A 21,777-nucleotide genomic window follows, 5' to 3' on the forward strand; every position below is an offset into this window, starting at 1 on the left:
GCCTCTATCAGAGAGGCTAAATTTTGTTAAATTTTCAAACAAGCACCTTTGTGCTGTCTATAATGCTGTCCCTTATGTTTGGGAGGGTACTCCTTGTAAACATCTGCAAAGCCATTTCATTATTCTCCTTCAGATCCCTCCTTTAAACTCCTTTGCAGTGATGTCTACAAAAAATTTGTTAGACTGCTGGTTTGTTAAGACCACAGCTTATCTTGCTGACCAATATTATCTCATTGTTTCCTTGTACTAGTCTGTCTATCCATCTTTTTTTCTCATACTGTACTTAAACTGTAAGTTTTTGGTGCAGGGACCATCTATCTATCTATTTGTTCTATGTTTGTACAGCACCTTGCACATGGTGGCGTCCTGGTTCACGACTGGGGCTCATAGACCCCATGGTAACAGAAATAATAAATAATTTTGTGCAAGTCATTAATGTCTCCATGCCTCAGTTTCCCCCATTTGCAAATGATTGTCACAATATTTATTTAACTGAGAATTACCAAAGAAACTACATCATCTGCTCAAGAAACTCCCTGAAAAAGTACAGGAACAAATCTGCACAGACACACCCCTAGAACCCCAACCAGGGGTATTCTATCTGCTACCCAAGATCCATAAACCTGGAAATCCTGGACACCCCATCATCTCAGGCATTGGCACCTTGACAGCAGGATTGTCTGGCTATGTAGACTCTCTCCTCAGGCCCTACGCTACCAGCACTCCTAGCTGTCTTCGAGACAACACTGACTTCCTGAGGAAACTACAGTCCGTAGAGTGCTTCCGCCGACGTGCACGAGCTGAAATTGTGGAAAAGCAGCATCGCTTACCCCATAACCTCAGCCATGCAGAACACAGTGCCATCCACAGCCTCAGAAACAACTCTGACATGATAATCAAAAAGGCTGACAAAGGAGGTGCTGTCGTCATCATGAATAGGTCGGAGTATGAACAAGAGGCTACTAGGCAGCTCTCCAACACCACTTTCTACAAGCCATTACCCTCTGATCAACTGAGAGTTACCAAAAGAAACTACAGCATTTGCTCAAGAAACTCCCTGAAAAAGCACAAGAACAAATCCGCACAGACACACCCCTGGAGCCCCAACCTGGGGTATTCTATCTGCTACCCAAGATCCATAAACCTGAAAATCCTGGACGCCCCATCATCTCAGGCATTGGCACCCTGACAGCAGGATTGTCTGGCTATGTAGACTCCCTCCTCAGGCCCTTCGTTACCAGCACTCCCAGCTATCTTCGAGACACCACTGACTTCCTGAGGAAACTACAGTCCATTGGTGATCTTCCTAAAAACACCATCCTAGCCACTATGGATGTAGAAGCCCTCTACACCAACATTCCACACAAAGATGGACTACAAGCCGTCAGGAACAGTATCCCCGATACTGTCACGGCTAACCTGTGGCTAAACTTTGTGACTTTGTCCTCACCCATAACTATTTCACATTTGGTGACAATGTATACCTTCAAATCAGCGGCACTGCGATGGGTACCCGCATGGCCCCACAGTATGCCAACATTTTATGGCTGACTTAGAACAACGCTTCCTCAGCTCTCGTCCCCTAATGCCCCTACTCTACTTGCGCTACATTGATGACATCTTCATCATCTGGACCCATGGAAAAGAAGCTCTGAGGAATTCCACCATGATTTCAACAATTTCCATCCCACCATCAACCTCAGCCTGGACCAGTCCACACAAGAGAGCCATTTCCTGGACACTACGGTGCTAATAAGCGATGGTCACATAAACACCACCCTATATCGGAAACCTACTGACCGCTATTCCTACCTACATGCCTCTAGCTTTCATCCAGATCATACCACTCGATCCATTGTCTACAGCCAAGCGCTACGATATAACCGCATTTGCTCCAACCCCTCAGACAGAGACAAACACCTACAAGATCTCTATCATGCATTTCTACAACTACAATACCCACCTGCTGAAGTGAAGAAACAGATTGACAGAGCCAGAAGAGTACCCAGAAGTCACCTACTACGGGACAGGCCCAACAAAGAAAATAACAGAACGCCACTAGCCATCACCTTCAGCCCGCAACTAAAACCTCTCGAACGCATCATCGAGGATCTAAACCTATCCTGAAGGACGACCCATCACTCTCACAGATCTTGGGAGACAGACCAGTCCTTGCTTACAGACAGCCCCCCAATCTGAAGCAAATACTCACCAGCAACCACACAACAGAACCACTAACCCAGGAACCTATCCTTGCAACAAAGCCCGTTGCCAAATCTGTCCACATTTCTATTCAGGGGATACCATCATAGGGCCTAATCACATCAGCCACACTAACAGAGGCTCGTTCACCGCGCATCTACCAATGTGATATGTGCCAGCAATGCCCCTCTGCCATGTACATTGGCCAAACTGGACAGTCTCTACGTAAAAGAATGAATGGACACAAATCAGACGTCAAGAATTATAACATTCAAAAACTAGTTGGAGAACACTTCAATCTCTCTGGTCACTCGATCACAGACCTAAGAGTGGCTATACTTCAACAAAAAGCTTCAAACCAGACTCCAACGAGAGACTGCTGAATTGGAATTAATTTGCAAACTGGATACAATTAACTTAGGCTTGAATAGAGACTGGGAATGGATGAGTCATTACACAAAGTAAAAACTATTCCCCATGGTATTTCTCTCTCTCTCCCTCCCACCCCACCCCCCACTGTTCCTCTGATATTCTTGTTAACTGCTGGAATTAGCCTACCTGCTTGTCACCATGAAAGGTTTCCTCCTTTCCCCCCCCTTCTGTTGGTGATGACTTATCTTAAGTGATCACTCTCCTTACAGTGTGTATGATAAACCCTTTGTTTCATGTTCTCGCATCCGATGAAGTGAGCTGTAGCTCACGAAAGCTTATGCTCTAATAAATTTGTTAGTCTCTAAGGTGCCACAAGTACTCCTTTTCTTTTTGCGAATACAGACTAACACGGCTGCTACTCTGAAATATGTTCTCTGTGTCTGTGTATATAAATCTCTTCTCTGTTTTTTCCACCAAATGCATCCGATGAAGTGAGCTGTAGCTCGCGAAAGCTTATGCTCTAATAAATTTATTAGTCTCTAAGGTGCCACAAGTACTCCTTTTCTTTTTACAGTCCATTGGTGATCTTCCAGAAAACACCATTGTGGCCACTATGGATATAGAAGCCCTCTACACCAACATTCCACACAAAGATGGACTACAAGCTGTCAGGAACAGTATACCCAATAATGTCACGGCAAACCTGGTGGCTGAACTTTGTGACTTTGTCCTCACCCACAACTATTTTACATTTGGGGACAATGTATACCTTCAAGTCAGTGGCACTGCTATGGGTACCCACATGGCCCCACAGTATGCCAACGTTTTTATGGCTGATTTAGAACAATGCTTCCTCAGGTCTCGTCCCCTAATGCCCCTACTCTACTTGCACTACATTGATGACATCTTCATCATCTGGACCCATGGAAAAGAAGCCCTTGTGGAATTCCACCATGATTTCAATAATTTCCATCCCACCATCAACCTCAGCCTGGACCAGTCCACACAAGAGATCCACTTCCTGGACACTACGGTGCTAATAAGCGATGGTCACATAAACACCACCCTAGATCGGAAGCCTACTGACAGCTACAGTTACCTACATGCCTCTAGCTTTCATCCAAACCACACCACATGATCCATTGTCTATGGCCAAGCTCTACGATACAACCACATTTGCTCCAATTCCTCAGACAGAGGCAAACACCTACAAGATCTCTATCAAGCGTTCTTACAACTACAATACCCACCGGCTGAAGTGAAGAAACGGATTGACAGAGCCAGAAGAGTACCCAGAAGTCACCTATTACAAGACAGGCCCAACAAAGAAAGTAACAGAACACCACTAGCTGTCACCTTCAGCCCCCAACTAAAACCTCTCCAATGCATCATCAAGGATCTACAGCCTATCCTGAAGGACGACCCATCACTCTCACAGATCTTGGGAGACAGGCCAGTCCTTGCTTACAGACAGCCCCCCCCAACCTGAAGGAAATACTCGCCAGCAACCACACACGATGCAACAAAAACACTAACCCAGGAACCCATCTTTGCAACAAAGCCCATTGCCAATTCTGTCCACATATCCATTCAAAGGACACCATCATAGGACCTAATCACATCAGCCACAGCATCAAGGGCTCGTTCACCTGCACATCTACCAATATGATATATGTCATCATGTGTCAGCAATGCCCCTCTACCATGTACATTGGCCAAACCGGACAGTCTCTACATAAAAGAATAAAAGGACACAAATCAGACATCAAGAATTATAACATTCCAAAACCAGTCGGAGAACACTTCAACCTCCCTGGACACTCAATTACAGACCTAAAAGTCACAATTCTTTAACAAAAAAACTTCAAAAACAGACTCCAACGAGAAACTGCAGAACTGGAATTAATTTGCAAACAGGACACCATTAAATTAGGCTTGAATAAAGACTGGGAGTGGATGAATCATTACACAAACTAAAAACTATTTCCCCATGCTAATTTTTCCCTTACTGTTACTTATACCTTCTTGTCAACTGTTTGAAATGGACCATCCTGATTGTCACTACAAACATTTTTTTCCTCTTGCTGATAATAGTTCACCTTAATTGATTAGTCTTGTTAAAGTTGGTATGGCAACACCCATTTTTTTCATGTTCTCTGTGTGTGTATATATATGTCTTCCTACTGTGTTTTCCACTACATGCATCTGATGAAGTGGGTTTTAGCCCACGAAAGCTTATGCCCAGATAAATTTGTTAGTCTCTAAGGTGCCACAAGTACTCCTCGTTCTTTTTGCTGATACAGACTAACATGGCTACCACTCTGAAACTGAGTTTTGGTGACTCAAGTGAGCTGTTAAGAATCGAATCAATAACACTTATGAAACCTGTAACTTGGATTCACTGTGACATTCTTTATAAAAACAAATATGTAACTTTTATTCTTTCTCATATTTTTGAATCAACATGTATAAAAACAATTTACCAGATGGTAACCTTTGATGTATTGTAATGGAGTAACATGAATTATGCCTCTTTCATATGTGAGATACAAGGTGGGTGAGGTAATCTTTTATAGGACTAACTTCTGTTGGTGAAGGAGACATCCATTTGAGCTACACAGAGCTGTTCTTCAGGTCTCTTTCATATGTGATAATGTAAGAACTTTAAAGCTAATTACAAAGAATTTTAAAAAAGAAAAGGAGTACTTGTGGCATCTTAGAGACTAACAAATTTATTAGAGCATAAGCTTTCATGAGCTACAGCTCACTTCATCGGATTCCACCAAATGCATCCGATGAAGTGAGCTGTAGCTCACGAAAGCTTATGCTCTAATAAATTTGTTAGTCTCTAAGGTGCCACAAGTACTGCTTTTCTTTTTGCGAATACAGACTAACACGGCTGCTACTCTGAAAAGAATTTTAAGGCACTTGATGTAACATGCCCTGTGGCACAGTCAGAGTATATGTGTCTGTTATTTTCTAATCACTCTGGAGTTTGGGTTTTATTTAGAGGTAAACAGGGTGTGTCTTGGGTCTGCCTATTTAATAGATTTGCATACAGATAAAATGCATGGGGAGGAAGCATGGGAGTGGGTGGAGCCTTATTCCAGATCCTGATGATCTATTCACACACTTGTGGAATGCTTTGTTACTTTGAACAGGCCAGGACACACTTTTGAAAACGCCTTCTCTTGATAACAAAGTAAATGAGCCACTTGTGTGTAGTGTGCCTTGTGTCATTGCCCATTGATCACTGGTGTATTTGAATTGGAATTCCAAAAATGCTCGGTTTGCCCTGTATCCTGTCATTTCTTGTCTTGTCCTAACTGCTGAAATCCAAACTTTAAAAAAATCATTTCTGCTGAGTCATCAAGGAATTGTTGTATTGTAGAGCAAACATTAAATCTGCATAACAAAAGAGAGAAAGCATACATTGAGTTGAAAGCAGTGTGGCTCTTAGCAAAAATAAAGCATTTATTCCCATATAGAAATCCTGTTACATATAGTATAGTACTTAACATCTGGAATTTTGATGTGCTCTGAAGCCTAATATTATCTATCACAGTCATTCAATAAAAACATAAAGCAAATAGAGCATGAACATAAAGTGTTGACTTTTTTATTTTTATGAGGATACTTAGGTGTTCTTTTATGTACTTTTGTAAACTGCTGTCACATTACTTCCGTTTGAATTAGATGTTACTTTGTGTAAGCAGTTTAATCTTTTGGGACAAATACTGCTCTTGGATGTTGTACATGGCTCCCATTGTGGTCAGCACACAGGGAAGAATTTTGTCATTTTGCTATGGAACCACACAGTGCAGCAGCATAGTTCTATCTTGATGTTTGGAGCCATGACTGAGAAAATCCGATGAAGTAAGCTGTAGCTCACGAAAGCTTATGCTCAAATAAATTTGTTAGTCTCTAAGGTGCCACAAGTCCCTCCTTTTCTTTTTGCGAATACAGACTAACACGGCTGCTACTCTGAAACCTGTCATTAATTCCTACAGAGACTGAACATGGGATGAGTTTATAAATGTATTGTCTTGTGCTCCTACAAGTGTACTTAAAATATATATACTTGATCAGTAATAAGTCAGCACTATGTCCCAATTCTTTCTTTTCTTTCCCTTCCTCCATCTTAATACAGAGAATGGTCTGTGGCTACAAACATTGTTCCACTGTGAGAGGCACCCTCTGCTCAAAATAAGAGGGGTCTGGAATTTTCATCTGGAATTTGATTATGGAAGAGTTTTCTCTTCCCTTGGGAACTGCAGAGCTGAACAGAATCCAGAAAACCCTGCCAACTCTGAGGCCTGGTCTACACTAGGAAATTAGATCAGTATAACTACATGCCTCAGGGTGTGAAAAATCCACACCCCTGAGCAACTCAGTTAAACTGACCTAACTCCCAGTGTAAACAGAGCTAGGTCCACAGGACAGTTCTATTGACCTAGCTACAGCCTCTTGGGGAGGTGGATTATCTATTCCAACGGGAGAACCCCTCCCATCAGCATCGGTAGCGTCTTCACTGAAGCACTACAGCAGCACAGCTACAGTAGTGCTGCTGTGCCACTGCCGCGTTTCAGTGTAAACAGGCCCTGAGCATTGTGACATCGAAATTAAATTTTTCTCCTGTATATGTGAGTCCTTATCCAATAGTCTTGCTGTTAGACAAATGGCTGAAGTCTTGAGCACTAATGATATACAGTCCTCCTTTATTAGCAGCTACCATATACAGATATGTTGCCTTGCATGTTTAAATCCTTGCCAGACTAACAGCCAATTAATAGTTCTCATGTATCATTTTAAAACAATGTCATTTTGCCCTAATCTTGTGCTGGACTTGGACTTTTTTCCTAAATTGGAAGCTGCTGGAATGTTCCTCCATTTCTTCTAGCATCCTAAGGCTCTGCATATTCCTGCTTGTGGGATGCACCAGCCATTGCAGCTTAAATGATGTGACCTTCTCAAAGCCGTGCCTGTTAGAGTACTTACTCATGCCTCCTACCTCTACCCTCTGTGTTCCTGAATGCTCTGAAGCTGAGGGTATAAAAGGTGGCAAGGCCACTGCTGTCTCAGTTCTTTGTTCAAACCATAGCAGCAGCTGGCCGTAAATATCTCTCTCTCTCTCTCTGGTTCTTCCTTGATAATCCTACCATCCTTTTTTCCTTTAATACCGTCCCCCCTCACAGACTGTAACTCTCTCCCCGTCAATCACAAACCTCTTACAGAAAAAACCCTCATTTTATGTATGATTGTGTCATATTTTACTGGATGAATGTGATCTTGATCTTTGTGTGTTTAGATGCCAGACCTGCTTAGCCTTGCTTCACTAAATCATCTATTTAAAATACTCATGAAATAACATTCTTTTTCACTCAGGTGGACCACAGCTATAGCGTAATTGTTAAAAGTGGTACTTCTGACATAAAGTCATAATCTATGGATTGACATGTGAGAGAGGAAGTGTAGTCTTGTGCACTGTATTGGGACTCAGGTGATCTGGGTTCAATTCCAGACTGTCCCAAATTTCCTGTGTGAACTTGGGAATGTCACTTAATCTTCCTGTGCCTCAATTCTCTATCTGTAAAATGAGGCTACAAATACAAAGCTGGTGTGAAGATAAACTCATTAATTTTTGTGAATTGCTCAAATACTGTGGTGATGGAGGCCATGTTCATACCTAGATAGATAGAATAACTTTTAAAGTATTCATAATTGTCGGTAACATGAGCATTCTGGGAATTGTAGTTCGAGTGACTTTCATGTTAAAGCACTTTACTTGCTTTTCTAATATATTAATGTAATAGTTTCATTACATTTTAATGTAGATCTTGCACTAATAAATATGTTAATTTTAAATATTTTGTAAATTAAAATCAGGTGGTGGCTTCAGAAGCAATGAATATACTACACTGTCTAACATGGAAGTAATTTGAATTTAAGATTTTGGTAACAAGATGCATCGTGGGAGCAGAGCTCAAGTGGTTTATCATAGCGACATAACTTCAGTGGAAAAGTGAAAGTTAAATATGGACTTTAGAACACAACGAAGAGCCTTCTAAGAACTGAAGCCAAACTTACTTCCTTCAGCTCATAGGAAATTTTATGAGAATGCTATAGAATCATTTAGTACAGCGTTTCTCAAACTGGGGTCCGTGGACCCCTGGGAGTCTGAGAGGGTACTCCTGGGGGTCTGCAGGCCCTGCTGATCAACTCCTCCCCTACCCTCCCATTGCCTCCTGCATGCTGGGGAACATTATCCCCATTCCTCTCCCTCCCGCCCAGCATCTCCTGCACACTGGGGAAGAGGCGTGCTCAGAGGAGGGGGTGGAATCATGTCCGGGGCCACTGGCCCCAGTGATTGACTCCTTTCCCTCCCTCCCAGTGCCTCCTGCATGCCGGGGAGCAGCTGTTCAGTGGTGTGAAGGAGGAGCTGGAGAGGGGATGGGGCGTGCTTGGGGGAGGGGGTAGAAAGAGGAGGGGCAGGGATGGGGTGGGGGCGGGAAGAGGTGGGTGGGGGTGGGGTGGGGGTGGAGCCTGTGCTGAGCATGGGTGGGGGGCTTGGGGATCCGATAAAATTTTAAAATCAAAATGGGGGTCCTCAGGTTGCTAAAGTTTGAGAACCGCTGATTTAGGGCTTGTCTACACTGGCAGTTTAAAGCACTGCAGCTTTCTCACTCAGGGGTGTGAAAAAACACCCCCCTGAGTGCAGCAAATTATAGCGCTATAAAGTGCCAATGTAAACAGTGCACCAGTGCTGGTAGCTACGCCTCTCATGGAGGTGGTTTATTTAGAGCGCTGGGAGAGCTCTTTCCCAGCGCTCTGCCGTGACTACACACGCCACGTTAAAGCGCTGCCAGTGTAGACTAGTCCTAAGTATGTCAAAGCTTAATATCTGTGATGCCGGTATTTTAATATACATTTTTATGACTAATCACGTATTTAATTTATCAAAATCATTTACCTGGGGATTAGTTTATGAGCAACTTATATCCTCTGTACAAAATAATTTGGCCCAATTCTGAAGGCTGTGCAAGAGTCTGTCCATTATTTTTAGTAGAAGAAAACCCTTTGTTAAGCATAGAAGTAAGTAAGCAGGCTACATCTTTGATATGATAAATATATGTTCTCAACTCCCACCCTGAATTTGCTTATTATGCTAATAGGTCATCTATATTTAATATTTCATTAGAGTAATAACTCTATAGATTTATGTAATGTATCTGTGGTTTGAATAAAATAAGTTAAATACAGTCAAAATATAGTTTGTCTGAAGTTGAGAGAAACCAGGCTGTGGATATGGAACTAACACACACATTAAATTGTTACTTTCTTAGAACTAATGGAATGTTTATAAGTGCTCATTTGATTATTTTTCGTGATTGATGGCTTCAAAATACTGAAAAGTGCTCTTCATATGCAGGATTTTTTTATTCATTCTTTTTCCATAAGATTGTTCCAGCTTCCCCTTTTCCCCTTTTATGGTATATAAACATTATGTTTTGCACAGGCCTCCCATGGAGCTGTACGTAAGGTCAGAATTAAGATTTTGGACCCCAGGTTGCCTATTTCCATTCTTTCTATTTTAATCTGATGTGTGGTTTTGGCAAAGAGCCCAGAGAGCCAACATTACAAGTTTGCAGGCATTGCAGAGAAAGAGGCACCAGCAGTCATGTTTGTAGTGTCCTTTCTAACACTGTGCCATTCACAGTTGTTTTGCAGTAAGTGCAGCCATAATTTATCTTTCACACAATGTATGTAGAATACTGTCCAAACAATAGTGGCTGTAATAAGTTGTAAAAAGGGGCACCCTATAATACTGTCCCTTCAAGCTGAAAGACAGTTCTTGTAAGATTTCTGTAAAATATAGGAGTGGAAAGATTCACACTGGAGACAAAAAGCTTCTTAAAGTTGAGGTTAAAAATCAGTAGAGGACATCTAATACCATGTTCAAAGTAAATATGCTTAGGCTGACATTTGAGTCCTATGCAATGTGCAGAATGTGTTTTAAAGTGAACTGCATGCAAGCAAGTATGAATCAGATTTGACAGACTCTCAGCACTCTCTTGTGTTCTGTTTTTTTCTCACTTTTAGAGCAAGTTTGTTTTAGTACAATGTCTCTGATTTCTTGCAGAAATATACAACAATTGGGATGAATTTAAGTATTATAACAGGAGCAGATGGCATATGTAGAAATACACAGCACTTATAGTGGCACCATTTCCAACATTAATATTTTTCAGAGCTTTATAACTGTTGTTAAAAAACAAAACAAAAGATCCCATCAAATTATCTGCTTTGGAACAATATACCTTTTTTGACCAGTGTTAAAATGATCAGTTTAGCTATTTAGATGTACAAGAAAGTAAAACACTGAAATGTACTTGTTTGAATATACTTCTGTTTTGAATGCTCTTGTTGAAAACAATTACATATTGACGTGAAATAATTCAATTTGGTACGATGTTTGGTAGAATATTATGCTAAAAAATGTGAAAAAATAAATACAACAAATGAAATTATAAAAGCTGCTTTCAGCTCAGCTCCATAGGTATTCAGATAAAAACTCTTTTTTTTAGTAAAGAGTTAATTGCTTTATCACCTCTTGGAAGAGAATATTTTCTTACATGGTAAGAAAATGTAATCGCAACAACAGTTGCAATTTATCTGTGTGGTCCCAGAATTCTCTGCCATACAGAGCCATGGATGATGTTAAATGAATTTGTGTTATTACCATAACATAACAAATCAACAGGCATTTTTTTCTGTGAATATATTTTTAGGACATGCCTTGTTGATCCTATCCTCCCAAGTGATATGTAACAGCTTGTAGTGTGTGTTTGTAGATGAGAAAAGTGGCCTGAGTTACGTGATTGGCTTCAAATATCAGGCAAGGCAAAATACTATAGAGTACAGAATACTCTCCTTTTGAGCTCCACTAGATTTTCCCCCCCTACATTCAACCAGAAAAGGAAGGAAAAAATAGCTAATTCTGAATATACCAGAACTTCAGAGTCCTTTGACCCGTTTGGCAAATCAAAACTTCATCTGTCAATTCTCTTAGACGTAATGTTTTTCTGACGGATTCCAAGCAGTCTCTGTGAACTAGCTACGTTATTCAAAATAAAATTAATTGCGGTTCAAAAATTCACTCCCCACCCATGGAAAATAAACAAAGCTCTTTGTTGATTCTGCCCATGTGATTTTTCTTGTTACTAATAAAATTTTGCCTGAAGCCTGAACAAAATAAAAAAATAAAAGCAAAGAAAAATGTAAGATTTCCTGGGTAAGCATTTATTGCTCACTTAGGACCTGGTTCAGTAAAGCACTTAAGCATTGACTGCAATGAGATTTAAGCATATTCTTATGCTCCAGCTAGGTTTGGTTCTGCCAAAAGTCTTCTAAAAACTGTGAGCAAAACTGCAAATATGAGGGAGTAGGAAGGATTTAGTGGTCTTGTGATCCTTGCCCCCAGCCTGTTCTCTCATCTGTGGTCTTTAGTCTTTCTCAATGCTTTGAACTAACTGGACCAAAAGTGATGATAACATCCTGGGGGGTGAGATAGTTTCACTCCCCTCCATGTCCTCAGAAGCTTAGATGTCTTTACCTTTTCTTGAGATGGCCCAAAGTGAATTACAGTATCCCCCAAATTGTCCAAGTCCTAATGGATCTAAAGTAAGAATAAAAAATTGAGTCAAACCAACCTTAAATTATTTATGAAGAATAAATTATATCAAACACATTTAGTTCTGAGGCCATTTGTTCTTGCCAAAGTAGGTCTAAACCTTTGGAGTTACACTACAGAAAACCAGAGAATTAAAAGGATTCTCTTTAGGTATCCTGATTAATAGCCTGATAGATTTAATATATATAATGTCAGTTTCTGTCTCTCTGACAAGCTGCGTTTCAGTCTCTCAATTCAGCATGCCCACTTCCATGTGTCTCTCTTGTACTGCAGGATTTTCCACCGAATGCATCCAATGAAGTGAGCTGTAGCTCACGAAAGCTTATACTCAAATAAATTCGATAGTCGCTAAGGTGCCACAAGTACTCCTTTTCTTTTTGCGAATACAGACTAACACGGCTGCTACTCTGAATACTGCAGGACTGTTTGTTTTATATTCTAGTCTGGGGACTTTTAAGTGGTCAGGTATGATGTCCCTATGTCATTATTAGCCATGGCATCCTGTATTGTAATCGCATAGATAAAATGATGTTTGCACAGGTGTCATAGCTTAGGGACTGAAATTACCCATTGTTTACTATATTTAACAACAAAAACCTTCTAGAACTGTAGCCATTTTTCTGATTTTATCTTTTGCCCCCTAGTATTTAAAAATCTCCTTTGATCCTGATGCATAGACAATCACTTGTCTTCCCCAAACAGCGCCTTTCCCCAGCTGACAATGGCCCATTAACATGTAAATATTCTTTAGTCCAATCTGATACATCAGTCTTTAAAGGTAGATTAGCATTCTCTCTCTCCACCTTGTTGCTTTCTGTCAGATGCCTCTGCATTTTCTGATTTAATTATTAGTGTAATCAGAGTATGTCATCCCCACACATTCTTATATCATTTATTTATAAATATGAAAACACTGTAATTTCTTGATGGACAGTATCCATTCTGTTATAGGTCCAGATATCAGAATTGAAATATTTATACTCCCTGGAAGCACAGGTACAAATCTTAGCAGGGTGGACTCAGCCCTTCATCATTTTGAGGTAGATGCATTTAGTTCTGTGCAGTGTACTAGTGTGCACGTTTTTGGAGCAAGTCCTTAAAAGTGAGGATTTGTCTTCCCTTTGTGGACCTTAAATATATTTTTGTATTTTTCATAGGGGGATGAGTTTTCCCTGAAATCATGGGCCAAAATGTTTTCTTCCTCTACTATGATGTAGCTGCTTGTTTACTGGTTGTTCACCTGGCTAATAGTAGCAGCATTTCAGTTGTGAAGTATTTCCATTCTGTGAATAATGTGGTAAATGCTTTTTAGGATCTTTCAGGATAAAGGAAATGGAAATGTTAGGATAATTATTGCTACTTTCACATGAATGCAAGCCATACTCTATAACAGTATGGAAGATTTTATATATAGGAAAAGCCTTCCTGATTCCTGCTGGCAAAGCAGCAGAGAAAGGAGAATAAAACCCCTCCCAAAAGGTTGATTAACAGAAACTGACAACTATAGAAGTGACAAAGTGGGTGAGGTAATATTTTTTTATTGAACCAGCTTCTGTTTATGAGAGAGATTAGCTTTTGAGCTTATACAGAGCTGCTCTTGTCTTAGAAGAAGAGCTCTGTATCATCTTGAAAGCTTGTCTCTCTTACCAGCAAAAGTTGGTCAAATAAAAGATATTACTTCACCCACCTTGTGTGTCTAATATCCTGCACCAACATGGCTACAACGTCACTGAATACAGCTATAAAAGAATCGGGGTAACTTTTAACATGCAAGGGAAATACTAATTTCTGGTGTGGACTGACACGATCCAGCCACTTTTGTATTGATCATAGTCTACATTTGTTCATAAGAAGAAAGAGTTGTCCTTTCAAGATAGGTTGTAGATCCTTGATGATGCGTTGGAGAGGTTTTAGTTGGGGGCTGGTGATCACCTTCAGCCCCCAACTAAAACCTCTCCAACGCATCATCAAGGATCTACAACCTATCCTGAAGGACGACCCATCACTCTCACAGATCTTGGGAGACAGGCCAGTCCTTGCTTACAGACAGCCCCCCAATCTGAAGCAAATACTCACCATTAACCACACAACAGAACCACTAACCCAGGAACCTATCCTTGCAACAAAGCCTGTTGCCAACTCTGCCCACATATCTCTTCGGGAACACCATCATAGGGCCTAATCACATCAGCCACACTATCGGAGGCTCGTTCACCTGCGCATCTACCAATGTGATATATGCCATCATGTGCCAGCAATGCCCCTCTGCCATGTACATTGGTCAAACTGGACAGTCTCTACGTAAAAGAATAAATGGACACAAATCAGACGTCAAGAATTATAACATTCAAAAACCAGTCGGAGAACACTTCAATCTCTCCGGTCACTCGATTACAGATCTGAGGGTGGCTATCCTTCAACAAAAAAACTTCAAAAACAGACTCCAACGAGAGACTGCTGAATTGGAATTAATTTGCAAACTGGATACAATTAACTTAGGCTTGAATAGAGACTGGGAATGGATGAGTCATTACACAAAGTAAAACTATTTCCCCATGTTATTTCTCCCCCCCACCTCAGCCCCCACTGTTCCTCAGATGTTCTTGTTAACTGCTGGAAATGGCCTACCTTGCTTGTCACCATGAAAGGTTTTCCTCCTTCCCCCCTTCTTCCCCCCCCCCCCCCCCCGGCTGCTGGTGATGGCTCATCTTAAGTGATCACGCTCCTTACAGTGTGTACGATAAAACCCATTGTTTCATGTTCTCTGTGTGGATATATAAATCTCCCCACTGTATTTTCCACCAAATGCATCCGATGAAGTGAGCTGTAGCTCACGAAAGCTTATGCTCAAATAAATTTGTTAGTCTCTAAGGTGCCACAAGTACTCCTTTTCTTTTTGCGAATACAGGCTAACACGGCTGCTGCTCTGAAACCTGTCCTTTCTTTTGTTGTCTTGAAAGGTGATTGTTAAAGGAGAGGTTTGAAGGTTGGAGATAACATGTTTGCCTGGCTCAGGTGTGGCTGCACTCCATCATGTTTAAGAGCTGACCTGTGTCCTTAAGTGGCACGTGTTGGCCAGAGGGCAGGGCCTCTGAAGGAGAGGGGAGCCTGTATTAAGTAAGCAGTGGCACGCGCACCTGCCTGTCATCTACTTTTCCTTGCACCCGTCAGCATGTCCATTGTTTTGCATGACCAGGAATGCTAATTTCACATCTGCCCAGGATTTTACTGCAAAAGCAGATGGTTGTGTGACGCTGAAGAGAACTAAAAATATTTTGCGTAATCATCCTAACAAGTCATTTGTAGGTGGATGGCAAAGATAAAATAAACCTTCAGGCATACAGGTGCAGTGCTTTGTAGGATGTGCTGGAATGTGTTTAATGGAATTGTTACCTTAAAGATGCCAAAAGACAGCCAGGATAACCATGAACATCTTTGCTCACGTTTTCTCTGTGAAATATGTTGCTAGTTGGGAGTATTGTTTACTAGGTAAGAGTACAGAACTGGGAGACAAAACTTTTATGTTCTGTTCCTGTTTCTGACTTGATTTGTGACTTTGGGGAAGTCATTTAACTTCTCTTTTCCTCTGTTTTCCCATTTGAAATGGTTAAAATATTTATTGGTATTATTTATTAATTAATAATAATGTGATCTTGGACTTGAAAGATGCCATTAAATGCAAAGTATTATTAATATTAAATTAATAAATTTTAAAGGGGTTTTCTTTACATTGCTATTTTCCCCCTCTTTATTTTCTGACTGTTTTGTTTGATGTTTGCCTGTACTATGGCACTTTGATTTTGCAAAAAGAGTAAAATGGTTCTTTTCATATGTGAGGGTGAAAACTGAAACTGTCTATCTATTTTACATACTTATATGCTCCCCTCCCTTGCCACAGTATCTGAGTCCCTGACAATCTTTAATGTATTTATCCCCACAACACTCCTGGGAGATAGGGAAGTAGTATTATGAGGCACAGAGAGACTAAGGTCATGGCTACACTGGAGACTTCAAAGTGCTGTCGCGGGAGTGCTCCTGTGGCAGAGCTTTGAAGTACGAGCTCTCCCAGCGCTCAGAACCTGTTTACATGAGCGCTTTAAAGTGCTCTGACTTGCTGCGCTCAGGGGGGTGATTTTTCACCCCCCCCCGAGCCAGCAGGTTAGAGTGCGATAAAATGTAAGTGTAGACAAGCCCCAAGTTACTTGTCCAAGACCACACAGGAAATCTGTGTCAGAGAACGGACTCAAACCTAGGTCTCCCAAGTCTTAGGCTAGTGCTCTAACCACTGGGCCATGCTTCTTAATGGGTGTCAGCTCTTCCAGTGATCCATGGCCACATCTACATTACAGTTAACAGCTTAATTGAGCTTGACATTGTTTTTTTTATCTGACATCATTACAGTGAACACAATTCAGCACCTCCACATGATGCATTTTTAAGTTATAGCAAGGTCACCTATGTGTGGATAGGCATTCTTTCTAGCATATGTTATAAATATTTAACAGTTTCCCCCGGACACCTGTGTATAATCAGTCAAGCAATTCCTTAGGCCTGAATGTAGTTGAGACACTTAGGTGTAGACCTAGCCTAGGTCAACTTAGCTAAGTCACTTAGTTAAGCCAACCCTGTACCCCAGTATAGACACCGCTGCAGCGATGGAAGAATTCTTCCATCAACTTGGCTACCACCTCTTGAGGGGGTAGATTTACTATAGTGGCAGAAAAACCCCTTCTGTTGCTATAGCAAGTGTCTACACTACAGTGCTAGAGTGGTATAGCTGCAGCGCAACAGTAGTGCGTCTATAGTACTTGTAGTGTGGACATAGCTGTATTTCCTCAGCAAAGTTCCTAAGGAGCCAAACACTGGCTTAAAATTCCACCCATTGCCATGTGGTTTTGCTTTGAAGAGCCATCCCAGTCCATGTTAAGGTAAGTCTTTAAAATTGTGAATGAGGAAGATGTCCAAGTTAACCTCTTTCCTATTTGCACTTGTATTTTCAACTCATACTAACATACTGGTGGCATTGCAGAACATTAAAAAATGCCATATTTAAATCACAGCATTAATTTCCTTGCATTTTCTGTTTATGGTCACTCCTCTGAGAGCTGATGTAGTCTACCTTACTCCAAACATCCTATGTGGAGTTTTTTTCCTCCAGTTCCTTGCCCCAAACAGGTGAGGGTTTGCCAATATGATTGTTTTAGATGTTTAATTGAAATATATACATAAACACACACACAGACCAATATTCATTCCTAAATTTGCTACTTTTCCATTCAGTATTGGGCCGTATAACATATGTATCATACATTCAATATAATTCATTTTTGTAGAAGGCACACATGAATCATTTTGCACTGAGAATAAACTAGAGAATGAACTCTGTATTGAGTAAGGTATAGCAATTTATACATGCACAAAAGGACAATAAATACAGAGACAGAGAAAAAGAAGAGACATTTTAAAATGGCAGTATTATAAGTAAGATCATGGAAGTTCATGCTACTTCCAGGAAGAAAAGAATGAATGGAAGCAGTAAATATTTACTTCAAGATTTGCATAGAGAGTGATTCATGGGGTAGCAGAGAGTTCATTACAGAGCAACACAAGTGAGGCAACAACTTCTAGCTATAGAAAACATCAGAGGAGATGATGTTGTTGAGGAGAAAGTGGTATACGAGATCAGCAATGTAGGTGGAAGCAAGACTGTGGAGAAATAATAAAAACTAAGATGCAGTTATGAATTGAATTCAGCAACAGGAATTCAGAGCATAGAGGTGCTGTAGCTCCTTTGCCAAAAGGTAGGATATTTTGCAAGTAGGTTTCCCGTTGGAGGAGAAATTGGTGATATGGAGTCAGGTGTTTTCTGTTGTAATTTGTTTATTTACAAAATGTACACAAGTCTTGATTTCTTGAACAGAAGTGGCCAAAAGCTGTACACAGACAACTCCCTTTTGCAGATACCTCATCTAAGACACCAGTGCCCTGTCCCAAGGAGCAGTTGTCTTGGGCCTCTAGACTCTCCTGGAGTCTAGGATCCTCACAGCATGAACACAACTCGTGGACATGTCTTCTGGGAAATCAACTAGCCCAAAGCTGCTAATTTTGGACAACATAGCTAGAAAGGTGAGCCTGGGTGTCAACCCTCCTTTTGTGTAACTGCTTTGCAATACAAACAAACTTCAGAAAAAGTTTGACATCCTAGGCAAGGAGTGTTTTACCTCATACAGTCCCTTTCACAACTGGTTGGGTGCAAGGAGGGTTTCAGCTTGAGAGCTTATACATCAGCCATTTCATAACACACATGACATTAGCACCAGTTACCAAAACAATATGGTTCAGTTTTCTGGAGCTGTAGATCTTTCTGGATGTCCAGTTAGTGTTTGATCCAGCTCCCTTTGAAGTCAAGGGGTGTTGGAGCCTTAGAAAGTAGATCTTTAAAAGCATAGAAAAGAGAATTATAATCTGTTGAGACCCTTAATCATAAGCATAGGTAGGCATGAGAGAAACCATAGCTTGCTAGGTTCCAGTCTTGGTTACATATTATTACCTGGTCTAAACTGGAAAGTTTTATCAGCAAATCCCAAACTCCCACAATTCCCTGAAAGCACTGATGTCATCCCACAATACATGGCAGCAGCCCCACTATGCACTGCAAAAATTTCCCACAACTAGGTGCACCAGATAGTGGTCCTGGGGGACACTGGAATGCATACCCACAGGGCCATGTTTTTTCCCAATACGATGATGTAAGGTCATACTTTACCATTAAAAACAGCCAAGTGTGAATATTCAAATAGCTATGCCATTAGAACTACCGCTGGTAAAATATTCTAGTATAGACAAGGCTTATGATTGAGCAAGACAAAAACTGTTAAAATAAGGCATGAATAGGAGTTTCAGAAGGGGAGGAAGGGTCAAGATACACTGGCACATGCAGCCTCTAGTTTTAGAGGTGATGAGATACGGTCTTGAATACAAGGGAGATGCTGAAGAAAACAAAATTTTCAGTATAAAAGATGACTGTAGGCTCTCCACTTTATGATGAAAGTTGTGGTTTGAATTAAAGAGTTTGATACCTGTGTTTGGAAGGTATAGCAAAGAAAATACTTTACCTTGAGAGGAGAATGTTAGTCTTTGAAGCATGTAGTAGGAAGTTATTGGAGCTGAAAAAAAGAGTAGATAGTGAATGTTTTTATAGTAGGAAAAGGAGTGTAGTGTTTTGTTTTTGTTTCTCCCGTGTTTTCATGGCTCAGAAAGGGACAAATGAATTTTTTTGCAGTTAAAACAAAACAGAACCAAACTTTGGGCTGAAACCAAGCATTGAAAAAGGAAAAAAAATCATAACATATAGAACATGGGGTGGTGATGGTTATAATGAAAGCCCCAGTAAAATATCAACTGTAATTTTTATTAGCAAGCGGGTGCAATAAGGTGAGTATAGTGGGTGAGAGTGTTCCATGACAAGCTGTCAGAAAGTACAGAAGAGTGCCCATTGAGAGAGTGAGTAAAACTAATTAAATACACAGTGAATCTGCTCTTTTTTATGGGTTTTATGGGTATAGCTGCTGGGTGTGTGACAGTTAAACAGATGGTTTGCCTATTTAAGTTATCTGTGAAAGTTTATGCAAATATTATATAGATGTGTTTTGAACTGTCACTAACCCAATACAAATTCTGGATCAGAGCTGAGCAAGATTTGATTCTACAATTGTAATAAAGTGGAAAAGGAAAAGAACCCATACTTGTATCTTTTCTGATATAAGCTCTGAAAGCACTGATATTTCCCATTACGTAACTATATTATCACTTTGAGTTTCTAGAGTTGAACTGGGTATTAGCAAACATCTGCCTTTTTCAACTGCAGTAAATCCTATTTATAATAGGTACTTATGGTCTATCTGAGAGGGAGCTCTCTGAGGAAGACGCATTTTTGAGCATAAATTAAACTACAAGCAAACTTTTTATGAACTCTAGAAGTAATTTTAACTGGCTGTTTTTAATAAACAGTACCATATTTGTAGTGTGTTTCTTGCTTTGTTTTGATATTCATTTTTTATAGAACACCCAAGGTAAAGCAATATTTGAAGCTTTGTTTAGGTTTACTTCTGTGTTTTTTGGCTTAATGTAAATAGCAGTTTTACTCAACAGAAGTATCCGTTTACACCAACCTGCCAGTAAAACCCAGTAAATAAACCTTCCTTAGCATATAAACACCAAACAGTTGGACTGTTTACTGTTAAATATTTACTGGGAAGTATTAGGAACATTTAAGAACTGGTTTTTCTAGTTTTCTGTCCCACCAGATGCCTGCACAGGGACCTCCTTCTCTTTTCAGTCACACTGCCTTTGCACCCACCTTGTCTAAGCAGGAAGAGCTTAGTTTAAGCTGACGCTGTAGTCCTTTATCAGAATACACCCGTAAGCGTGTTTTCAAAATACTGGCTTTTTTCACTCAGACAAGCCGAGGAAGCAGGTGAAATATAACTCTTTCAACAATCTGTTGCATCAAGCTGATTGATGCCAACTAAAGTTACCACCTTGACTAAGCTGTCTCTACACTAAAATTTCCCGCCATTGTTATCCCTAGTTCAGTGCTTCCAGTGGTATAGACAAGGCTCCAAGCAGCTATTGGTGTTCAAAGTGCCATGAGCCAGATCCTCAGCTGATGTAATTCCATTAAATTCAATGGAATGATGCCAGTTTACATCAGTTGAGGACTTGGCCTTGGGTCATCAGACTCTGCTCAGACCAGCTTTACATGTCATGGTACTTTAAGTTCTGGTGGCCACCAGAGTCTTGTCTGCATCTAGTGCTCCTACTGTGGAGCTGATCCAATGGAATCAACAGTAGGATATCTTAACCAAAAATAAATGAATAAAATAAACAACCTTGTGTAGATAAGGCCGTAGATACTTAGATCTGAAGTTCCCTTGTGCCATCTTTATCTCCATTACCAAGTGATTTGCAGTTTGCAGTAGAATTCTTTCAGGTGGAGGGTGGCTTCTTGACTCTCTCATCCCTGTCTATGTGGAATTTCAGCCATGGGTTTCCAGCCCAGTAGTGTAACACAGCACTGATGCAAACCCCTAGTATAGATAGGGCAAATCGCCTTGCACACCATTGTAGCTTATCTCTGCTTGAAAACAAGGTGAGTTGCCCCACCACAGGTGTTGGTTATTTCAGCCAGTCTATACTAGGGATTTGTGATGATGGAAACAAGGATGAATTCAAAGTGCAAATAAAGCCTCTGTCAGGGGAAGATTAACTTCATATTGACACTCATAAAATTTGTTCTCTGTGGTGTTTTCCAGTGTTGAGACTTTAACTATAGTAAGGGTTGTCTCTTCAGTATCAGTTGGTAGAGTTTGTGTTTGTTTATCCCTCCCAGCAATTTCCATGAAGAGCAAAGCTAAATTTTGCTTTTCTTTACTGCAAGTTTTAAGATATGATCTACTTTGCTGTATTTGCCTAAGCATATTTTCACTACAGTTAAATATAGAATGACTTAT

The 21,777-nt window shown here is 40.5% G+C and overlaps 1 protein-coding gene across 1 annotated transcript in view; it reads left to right on the forward strand.

The window, feature by feature from the left end:
- Positions 1 to 21,777, forward strand: part of FAM120B (family with sequence similarity 120B) — an 89,645-nt gene that overhangs the window by 33,370 nt on the left and 34,498 nt on the right. Inside the window, 1 exon segment of the mRNA XM_038395252.2 lies at positions 15,602 to 15,609. Coding sequence (XP_038251180.1) covers positions 15,602 to 15,609 — 8 coding nt within the window.

This window comes from Dermochelys coriacea, chromosome 3, assembly GCF_009764565.3.
Source record: "Dermochelys coriacea isolate rDerCor1 chromosome 3, rDerCor1.pri.v4, whole genome shotgun sequence".
NCBI lineage: Eukaryota > Metazoa > Chordata > Testudines > Dermochelyidae > Dermochelys > Dermochelys coriacea.